At 34.2% G+C, this 10,867-nt stretch overlaps 2 protein-coding genes across 2 annotated transcripts; both read right to left on the reverse strand.

Moving 5' to 3' along the window:
- Nucleotides 1-1,066: 1,066 nt before the first annotated feature.
- Nucleotides 1,067-4,933, reverse strand: LOC143611061 (allantoate deiminase 2-like). Its single transcript, XM_077085372.1, has 11 exons — nt 4,855-4,933; nt 4,594-4,664; nt 4,418-4,521; nt 4,268-4,352; nt 4,080-4,196; nt 3,896-4,005; nt 3,704-3,809; nt 2,979-3,065; nt 2,580-2,831; nt 2,381-2,506; nt 1,067-1,532 (listed from the first exon to the last, which is right to left on the reverse strand). Exons 1-11 carry the CDS (start codon nt 4,928-4,930, stop codon nt 1,248-1,250), a joined length of 1,419 nt encoding a protein of 472 aa, XP_076941487.1. The 5' UTR covers nt 4,931-4,933; the 3' UTR covers nt 1,067-1,247.
- Nucleotides 4,934-8,355: 3,422 nt separating this feature from the next.
- Nucleotides 8,356-10,665, reverse strand: LOC143611062 (uncharacterized). Its single transcript, XM_077085373.1, has one exon. The coding sequence runs from the start codon at nt 10,663-10,665 to the stop codon at nt 8,356-8,358; it is 2,310 nt and encodes a 769-aa protein (XP_076941488.1).
- Between the last annotated feature and the right edge of the window lie 202 nt (nt 10,666-10,867).

Here is a 10,867-nt window from a genome sequence, read left to right on the forward strand (position 1 = left end):
GAATACAAGTTGTAGATTGACCTTAGATCCGAGTTCGCTTATCACTTATTCACACGCTTCCGCACTAGGGCTCGAATATGTCATCTAGATCGAAATTCGAGTACGCGCTGAGTAATCGCTACATGGTACGGTGCCGAGATGACATTCTTTAACTCCGCCTAGTTACTCGAGAGCGAACAATGGTGGTCAACCTCAGCCAGAATCGGATATGGTCGGTTAAGACGGGCCAATTTTTACTTAAAATAAACACATATTCTATTTTGAATATTATTTTTTTAATTAATGATTATAGATTTTTAGAAAACTTTAATACTCAAAGAAGTATTTTAATTTTTATATTGATATTTGCCTATTTTTTTACAAATATTTATAAACTTGTGATATTTGACATATATATAATTTCTTAAATATTCGTTTCTTTACAATTTACCATGTTCAAATACTCCCCGACTACTCGGCGCTTAAACTGAGTACCCGCAACTTCCAGTCGACCAACTTGGAAGAGCCTAACAATTTATACAACATGATTATTTATATTTATTTTAAACATCGTATAAAAAATAACAAAATTGTCTACATATATGATTATTACGTTTAAGTAGCATTACGATAAAGATTGTATACAATGAAATTTTTTAGAGATTTTTATTACACTTATGAGTTGAAAGCCGAGACGAAATCAAACATCTAATATACGATGAAGAGGGCAAACTTAAAAAACTACAAATGATGTATGAAAAAAAAATTAAGATGTATACGACATTTTACCATCTGAATCTTTTTTCTCATTTAACCTTCTACTCAACTTGTATTTACACGAGTATTTAACTAGTACTTTCAGAGCCAAAACTATAACCACATGATTTCACATAATACTTTATCATACCTATACTCGTAACATAGTCTCATAACATAATGTCCCGCATGCGCACATAAAAGCATAAAAACACAATTATTATTCTGATACACCATTTTCTCACACCACATACACATTTCACAATTAAAAATTGTTGCAAAACAAATCAAGATAGTCCAATTACCACAAAACTAACCATCTTTTATACTAAAATTTGGTTGATTATTGTATTAAACATGTCGCCTTTAAACCCTTAAACTTCGTAATCGTTGATTAACACAAATGCAACGAAACTAATCATTGCTACATTATTATAAACAATATTCCATATATACAAAGACATCCGATTTGATGTCGAAGAAACTAAACACTGCTACATAGAGCTGAATGATTACAAGTAGGTTTCCAAGAAGGCTTGGATTGCCAAACCCGCCGCCCAAACATCATCATCTAAAACATGTTCTTCAGGGGAATGACTAATTCCTCCACGGCATCGAACAAATAGCATGCCCACGTTAGTCAAATGAGACATTGCCATTGCATCGTGTCCTGCACCACTCATTAGTACTGGCACGTCACCAATATCCTCACCAGTCATTCTCTTTAAGGCCGAATATGCTGCAGATTTAAGCTGTGAGTTCAATCCACCATCACATTTTACAGCGTTAGCGTCATGCTGCATGGCAAATTCACAACAGAATTAGCAAAGGAGAATCGTGCTAATGACCGTGTTTGCAGATGAACACGAACCGGAATAAACACATGTACCTTAATATGATAAGAGTTTTGTGGTTTGACATGATCACGAGTCACGACCTTTCAACCCAAAATTTTTAGTTATTTATGTTGTTGCATATTAATACAGTAAAACAACATGTTTCCAACAAAAAATACAATTATAAAAATAATAATTATGTTTAAATTATATAACCTGATGCTCATTTAACTTTTATCGTTTAGAGTTTAGACTTTGCAAATTCGCAGCAGAATTAGCAATGGATAATCTAGAGGTGTTAGATGAGTCATGTTCGCGGGTAAACCTGAACACGATATGAATTTTCGAAGGTTAACATCAACCCGAACACGACATGTCTTCTCACAGGTCGACACGACACAGGTCGCAGCAGTTAAAACTCGAGTTTTGTTTTTTCATATTAATTATCTATACTTTCCAACTAAGTATATAAATATGTATAATATTTTATGCTTAAACTATCAAATTCGATGCTCATTAATGTTTATCTTTCAAATTTAGCATAAAATACCCATAACTTTTAAGTTATGACATAACAATAATAATAATAATAATAATAATTGTTTAAAAAAATCATTTAAAATAAGCGGGTTTGGGAACCAATTTAGCTAAACGTGTTCGAGGGTTCAACCCAAACCCATTTAGACAAACCCAAATCCATGATTTTTGTGTTAGATTCGTGTCACGTGAGAAATTCACACAGAAGAAGAATCATTCAATAACCAACATGTTGTGAAGAAAAAAAGGAAAAACATGGTGAGAAAATGCACCTTGCGCTCCATTAAACAAGAAACTGACCGACGATCACAAATACTATGCATCTGATTTGATAATTCAGATATTATAGCGTCCCGTCCAACATCATCTATAGTTCGAAGATCTACCGTAAATACCACCTGCATACGTTAAAATAAAAAAAATAAGCAAATAATTAACGTTATACCAAATTAAGGGGAGTTGGGTACTTGCCTGTCCGGGAATGACATTACTTGCACTGGGCCAAGTTGATATCTCACCAACAGTACAAACAAGAGATCCAGAAAGAGACTTGATAGAAAATGCATTACAGTGGCCATCAGGACCGTCATTTGATATAAAATTTTGAGGTTCTTTACATAATCTTTCTAAAGATACAATTAACTCAGCTGCAGCAACCATCGGGTCTTGGCGCATAGACATGGGGACTGTACCAGCATGTCCTTGTGATCCTCTCACAGTTATCTGCAATATAGAGACCGTTTAAATAATAACTGTTATTTTATCCAATTCATAATGCTATATAAGATTTTAATGTATATTATCACAACAACTGAAATGGACATGATAATTTGAATGAATGAATTTAAGAGGTTGTAAGCATTTGGATACTTTTAAACGTGTCTGTCCAGCAATGCCTTTTACCACAGCAAGAGGAAGACCAACTGATTCCAGTACAGGTCCTTGTTCAATATGAACCTGCACATGTAACATGAGTAAATAATGTATTAGCTTAAAAAAAGACGATCCTCATACTCCTGGAATTAACATTAACATTCAGCAGGGGATGTATGAATCCAAGATAACCACAATTGAAAATCAACGAAACAGATGCGGGTCCCATATTCAGTTTTACTTGCATCAAGATAGTTAACATCTCCATTGTTCCCACTCAACACAAATATGTCCTTATCAATGGATCAACTTGGGCTATGTCTCATCTTAAATGGGTTGAAACACAAAAACACCGCTAAAACAGAAACGGGAAGCGAATCATAAGTCCCCACGATGTAGCAATGCACCAAAACTCCTATATTATTTTGTTCAAAATGTAGATTATTATTATTGAAATAGTTTACTTTTATGATTATCTTTAATGCATTAATTATTTATTAATAAACAAAAAATGACAGAAAACTGTTTGTGGGTCAACCCAACTCGTCCCAACTAAAGTTGCTATCTGCGACTGGATTCATTTGACCCGTTAGTCTAACAGCCTAAGACACCCATTTTTTCTACCTTAAATAGAACCCATAAACCAAAGGTTATAAGTGACGAAATCGATTAAACTAGAAATAAATATGAATAGTTCTCAGATTTATACCCAATTTCCTTACCTCTATATAGCCCAAAACAGACTCGGGTTCATATTTAAGCAGGTTAAGGTTTTCTTCAGTAGTGTCTATCAAATTCTCCTTCAAAACATTTTGCACTGTCAAACCACTGTTCGATAAAAGTTTGTGTAAGTTTCACTGGGAGTGTTAAACTATCATGAAAATAGATTCAATACATTGAGTGAATGACTGTACCTTTTGTCAAGTATCTGCAACGTTGAAACAGGCAGTACACCTGCAATAGCCGCACTTCCGAGAAATGTAGATTGAAATCTAACTCCTTCTTCATCACTAAATGCAATTACCTTCAGTATGAAGCAAATGTAAGAATGATAAACATCAAAGACTTAGTTTTCGTTATAAAAAAAATTGAACTTACTTCGACCGGATGCCTTAAATTGTTTAACCTTCCGGTGACATTCAACACTTTAAATGCGGAGATAGCAGATATGATACCAAGCACCCCATCAAACATACCAGCATCAACAACAGTATCCTGTCAAGAAAATAAATAATTTTAATACACTATATTATAACAGCTATAAAGCAACAAAACAAGTGGTTTACAAGATGAGAGCCAATTAAAAGAGCCTTTTTGCTAGCGTTTGGTGGTTGAACTCGACCATGCACATTCCCCAATCCGTCAACCCAACTGTAGATGAATGGTATCAGTTAAGATGTCTCAAAAAGTCAAAAAACATTAAATCAACATCTCACGTAGTCAAACCAGCGTCCTCCATCCATCTCCGGATGAGATTCCCGGCTTTGATAGAAGCTGGGCTCAAGAAAGTCCTCTCAAGATAGCCATCAGCATCACTAACCTGTTATTTAACGCACAACTAAGTAATAACATGAACCGAAAGAAAGGCAGGCAGAGGGAGGAGGGCGTATACCTTTCCCAGTTCATAGACTCTTGCCACGGCCTCTTCTCTTAATATTTCCGGAAACAAATCGTTCTTCATACCTTCAATAAACTCAAACCAGGTTCAATTCGAGTCATCGTATTTAACTTTGAAATCACGTCTCAATTCATGATTTTTTTTTCAAACTAAACATAAATCGATTCGATTAAACGGAACAATAAGTTTTGTAAGCCAATTATTAATATCACTTTTAATTAAATGTAATAATAGGAAACAGAGATGAAAAATCACCGGCGGCTGATATCGGAACAAGCAAAAGGACGAGGATAAGCCATGGATATACAGATTTAGAGATTTTGTTCGCCATGGCTATAGTTGCAAACTCGCAAGCAGGAAGCTAGCAAGCAACTCTCAACGGCTGTTGTGCCTTTGCTCGTGGATGAGTCATCCAGCTTGTGCTTGTCCACCATCTCTTGCCTTTTTAAGGACAACTTGTTAAATTTCAATGCAAACCCCAAATGTTTAGTAAGTTCCATTTTACACACCTAAGTTTAGGTCATCTATACTGAGGTAACCAATTATTTAAACATCTATACAATTAGTTGTTCCGGCAATTCTACCGATCTGAATAATTAACCCTATAATTCCATAAAACATAACTTCGATTCAAAAAAAGAATCAATAAAAGACACGTTCCATGGTAAAGGAAGTGTCACTATGTTCAAACTGATCTATGCGATGGTATAGGAAATGCCGCTAGGTTAAAAGTTAAAAACCATAATGAAAAAAAAACATTTTACTTATAAAGTGATTGTTTTTTTCTCTTTTCTCTTTTGTTTTATTTGACAAAGAATTCACATAAAAATATATTCATAGTTAAATATAAAAATAATATTAGACGCGAAAAAAATATAAGTAATTGTTCAGATCGTGCTCATTTGATCCAAACACATTTTTACTTAAAAAATACATTGACCAAATTTATTTTAAACTAAACTTGAACCCAAGCTGGTCATTTAAAATTACTTATAATTAACTGTATAATATGAGTGATATAAAATTGCATTATGATGTGCAGATTGATAAGATATTTGGTAGGGGTTATTCTTTTTGTTATCACAAATCATCTCCTTAAAAACAATAAAAGTCCATAATTCTTCGAAAACAATCCACTAAGAATAAAAGTAATTCAAACATTGCATATTCGAGGACTCGTTAATTTATTAAACATTGAATCTTGTACTATATTAACATGCTTTCTTTGGACATTTTAATGTGTATTTTTAAAGATAATATGTCTTTATTTAAATAATACTTATAGATAACTGATGACATACTTTAACTTTTTTTGTAATTTCTCTCTAAGTAAATAATTTGTGTTATATAATGATCATAGAATTAGAGTTTTAATTGAAAGACAACGAATTACATATAAAGCAATTACGTGAATCAGATTATGATTCGGATTAAATGAATTGCATTATGAAGATGGATCGATTGAACCTATGAATTCGATTGAATACGTGTAGGTGAATCGATTGAATCCGATTGAAGCTGTTAATCCGATTAAATATGTGAAGGTGAAACAATTGATTATGTGAATTCGATTACAAAGGTTTGATAGTTACCTTGAATACTGATGAATTTCAATGTAATATGTATACGATGATTGCAATGGTTAGAACATGTGAATTAGGATGATAAAAATTAAATAGGCATCACAAGTTTGATTTTGAAATTAAATTAAAATAATTAGGAAATATCATGTAAAAATTTGAAGAAATTTGATGAAAAATAAAATAAGAATTTGGTGGACCCAACTTGTTTATTATATAGAGAATTAAAATAATTAAAAAATAATTAGGACATGCCATGTGACAATTTAAAAAAATTTAGTAAAAAAAATTATGGAAACCAATTTGTTTATTATATACAGAGGGGAAGAGAAAACAAAAGCTAAAATGAAGAAGAACAAATATTGGAGGGGCTAAAGGTGATATTTTGGGGTGATGTGACGTGTATCTAGTTTTGTATGTGGATGGATGGCTGGTGGTGCCACCCAATATCAGGTGGGACCTACTGAGATGCATGTGGGGTAGCTACCGCATGAATATTCATTCTTTTAGTTTTATTGTATTTTACGTTGTTCAAAAAGTAAGTGAGTTTGAGGATGCCGATTTGGCTTCCACCAAACAATTAAGGAAAAGTTGTCAAAATAGCCCCATAATAATAAGAGTTTCAAATATCTCCTTTAAAATCTATTTTCAAGATTTGTCACTCTTTTAACGTATCATCTGTGATATATTAGGTAGTTCTGTCCATGAGTTTGCTGACGCATAGTCAATAATGAGTTAACTTACGCATAGTGTTAGACCTTCAAAAACATGGTCAACTATGTGTTAGCCTCCAAACACATGGTAAAAGATGTATTAAGTGTTAATTTATGGTTGACGATATGTTAAGTATTAATACTTATCGCATCGTCAACCATTATATAATTCTTAACGCATCGTCAACCGTGTGCATTCCACCCCCCCCCCCCCCCACGCGACGATATCTGATTGGTTTACTAACTCTTCGGCGGTATTCTCTAACACATCGTCCGAGGATGAGATACCTAAGGGATAAAACTGAAAAATTTTATTATAAGAGATAAACTTGGAATCACTTTATATAAATGAGCTATTTTAAGAATTTTCCAAACAATTAATTAGTAGTTTTGAATATTACTTGAACATAAATCAATTTTTCGTTTAAGCTTCAACACCACTACGTGAAAGGGAAAAAAAAGGCAACACGTCAAGAAAATATATTTCTAATGCTTTGGCTTATCTTTCATGTGATTGGTTTATAGTTTACTAAACTAGTATAAGACATTTTCTTAAATGAAATAGTAATACACAGGGATCCGCATCTTTTCCCTAATCTCCAAACTCAAACTTGAAATTATTATATTTTTTATACTTTTCAATAAATCTTTTCCCTAATCTCCAAACTCAAACTTGAAATTATTATATTTTTTATATTATTTTCAATGAAATAATATTCTTTTTTATATTTATATGTTTGGTTGTATGTAATGGAATGAACAAGAGAATGAAATAGATTATTACCATTCTTTTTTTTGTTTGGTTAACCTATGAGGGCGAAATAAATTATTAGTTAATGTTGTTTGGTATAAAAAAATTGTAGGAATGAAATAGAAATAATAAAAACACTCTTATCTCAAAGTAATTTTTTTTACCAAAAAAAACTGCAACGGCGACGGTGGTGGTAGCTCCGGCGACGAAAATGGTGGTGGCGATGGTGGTGATAATGGCGGTCAGGCGGCAAGGGCGGAGGTTGTGGTGGGAGGAGTGGAAACGGTCAAACGATGGTAACATTGGTAGTGATGGCGATGCTAGGGTGGCGTTGATGGTGGTGAGGTCTGGTGGTGGTGGTCAGGCGATGAAGATGACAATGATTGTGGTGGATACGAAGACAATGGTTGTGGTCATTACCGTGACAATGGTGGCGGCGGCAGTGGCAATTGTAGCGCTAGCGGTAAGGTCAGTGACGGATTTAGAATTTTTTTTTATCCGGTTCGCTATTTTAAGATGCTCTAAATATATAAGAACGCGTATAAAAAAATTGGGTCGGGTTGACGATTCGGATTGGTTTAACGGTTCGGGTCAAGTAAGATTAATCATATAATAAAAAACGATATAATAACTAAAAAACATCATCATTAGAAACTAAAAAAACACGGGACTTAAAAACGATAATCTTTCGAAATAAAAAAAAAAACTAACCTTATAGTTGTTCTTTACGAGTTTTCATCTTTTGAAAGCGTTGCATTACATCTTCGATCGAAACTTGTAGTAAAAACTCTCTTTCAATGTAGCAAATGCAAGAATCATTCATGTACCCGTCACCCATCCTATTACGTAGTTCCGTCTTCACATGCTTCATTGAAGAAAAACTTCTTTCAACACTAGCCGTTGCAACCGGTAGAACTAGTGACAATTTTATTAAACGATAAACCAACGGATAATCAATGTGTTTTCTTGTTTCCACCATCATTTTTGCAAGATCACTTACCCCTTTAAGATTGTCAAACCTCGAATCTTCTTTCACATTAGCAATGTAGTGGCCAAGTTCAAACATGAGTTTGTCTCTTTCATCAAAACTAAAATCATACGGATACATCTCGGCCAACTTTAGCAAGTTTAGCTTATGAAAGGCGCGAAAATCACGACACGGGCTCAAAGAACTCATAAACGTAAGAAAATCCGTGGTTACCTCATTAAAACGATTTCCAAGCTCTTGAATTTGCATATCGAGAACCGTATTGAAATTATTAACCACATAATGGTGACGATTAGTGATGTTTGTTTTTCTTCTTCGGTTTTTTGGGTCAACATACTCATCTTCCATGTTAACAACTTCAATCTCATATTTGTCACAAAAAGATGTAACATCTTTTAAAAGAGAGTCAAAACCTTCAAGTCGATAGTTTTCAAGAGCTTTTTTGGTTGATCTAACCAGCTCAACTGCATTCATGATGTCTTGATCCTTTCTCTGAAGAGCTTGAGACAATGTGTTTGTAACTCCCAAGATGTACTTCATCAAATGTAGATAAAATACAAAATTAAAAGATTTCATGTATACATGAAGGCCATGTGCTTGACTTTTCTGAGCACGTATCTCTCCCCAATTTTCTATGTACTCGAGCACATCAATAACGGTAGGATATAAAGCAAGCAAACGCAAAAGAGTTTTTTCATGAGAACTCCAACGTGTATCTCCAGCTCTCGCAAGTGACAATTCTTGACTTTTTCCACGCCCTGTTTCAATTTCCGGATTCAAATGTAATCTCTCTCTTTGACTTTCTCTAATCAAATCTACTCGTTTGCAAGAAGCACCAACAACATTCGTTAAATCCGACACTTCATCAAAAAACTTATAGATGTCATGATGCTTTGTCGCAAGAGCTACAACAACAAGTTGAAGTTGATGAGCAAAACAATGAATAAAATATGCCGAAGAATTTTCTTTCAAAATCAAAGCTTTCAATCCATTAAACTCACCGGACATGTTGCTTGCACCGTCATATCCTTGGCCTCTAACCTTCCGCAAACTCAAGTTGTAACGAGCAAATAAATCATCAATTGCAGATTTAAGAGACGACGCGGTTGTTTCCTTGACATGGACAAGGCCAATGAATCGTTCTTTTACAATTCCAAATTGATCAACGTATCTTAAAACTATGGCCATTTGTTCCTTTTTAGAAATATCTCTCGATTCGTCAACCAATATTGCAAAAACATCATCACCAAGTTCATTGAATATCTTTTTTAATACTTCTTGTGCAAAACAATTGCAAATCTCTTTTTGGATGGATGGAGCGATCATTTGGCATCTCCCCGGAGCGTTACTTAATATAACCTTAGCAACATCTTCATTTATTTCTCCCAACAATTTCAAAAACTCTATAAAATGTCCTCTATAGAGTGAACTTTCAGATTCATCATCACCACGAAAAGGTAATCCACCATTCAACAAACCTTTTGCAAGTCTAACTGAGGTACTCAAACGCAGTCTATAGTCCCTTTTTTGTTTATTAGTTTGTTTGTCAAAGACAACATGTATGGATTGTTCTTGTTTAAGTAAGTCCTCACCTTTTTTACGTGCTTTGTTGTGAAGGCTTCTAATACCACCAACATGTGAGGATATTCTATCAGAATGGCTCCAATTACCAAATCCATCGGTCACAAACGCATCTTTTTGACCAGTTTCTGGAAACAAATAACAAAACAAGCAATATGCTTTATCCGTTTTAACACTATACTCCAACCAATTTTCATGTGTCTTAAACCACTCGGGACGAAATTTTCTTAAGCAACCACTAAAATCTCGTTGCGGAAAATTATGCCCAATAGGTTGACATGGCCCTCTTAGCAAATATGTTCTTCTAATTTCATCTTTTTGATTAGGATGATATGATGAAATCGGCTTTCGATCTGAAGGATCCCATGGAAGATCATCCAATTCGACTCTTGCCAGATTATTACTACTAGATGGTGAAGGGTCTCGTGGCCTTCTCGATAAAAAACGGTCCATAATCTATCAAATTTAAGTTCTGTAAAAGCAAAAATAAAATTCAAAGCCCTAAAAAACTAACATCTTTTTTGAACACTCAATCATCAAAAGTCTCATTCTAGTAGGAATTTGACAATTACCCACATCAATTTTTCTCAGGGTTAACTAACGAACTACAAAAGGGGCGGGAACGCACCTGAACGCGGAGGGTATCGGCGACGGC

Source organism: Bidens hawaiensis, unplaced genomic scaffold (genome assembly GCF_021521415.1).
Source record: "Bidens hawaiensis isolate Kalapana, Puna unplaced genomic scaffold, B.hawaiensis_p1.1 tig00029034_1, whole genome shotgun sequence".
In the NCBI taxonomy this organism is placed as follows: Eukaryota; Viridiplantae; Streptophyta; class Magnoliopsida; order Asterales; family Asteraceae; genus Bidens; species Bidens hawaiensis.

What these genes read in the sequence shown, in the direction of transcription:
- LOC143611061 (XM_077085372.1), bottom strand. Translation starts at nt 4,930, where the DNA reads ATGGCGAACAAAATCTCTAAATCTGTATATCCATGGCTTATCCTCGTC. An exon ending in GAGGACGCTGGTTTGACTAC is followed by an intron (nt 4,353 to 4,417) that starts GTGAGATGTTGA and finishes ATTCATCTACAG; the next exon opens with TTGGGTTGACGGATTGGGGA. An exon ending in TTTTAATTGGCTCTCATCTT is followed by an intron (nt 4,197 to 4,267) that starts GTAAACCACTTG and finishes TTTTCTTGACAG; the next exon opens with GATACTGTTGTTGATGCTGG.
- LOC143611062 (XM_077085373.1), bottom strand. Translation starts at nt 10,665, where the DNA reads ATGGACCGTTTTTTATCGAGAAGGCCACGAGACCCTTCACCATCTAGT.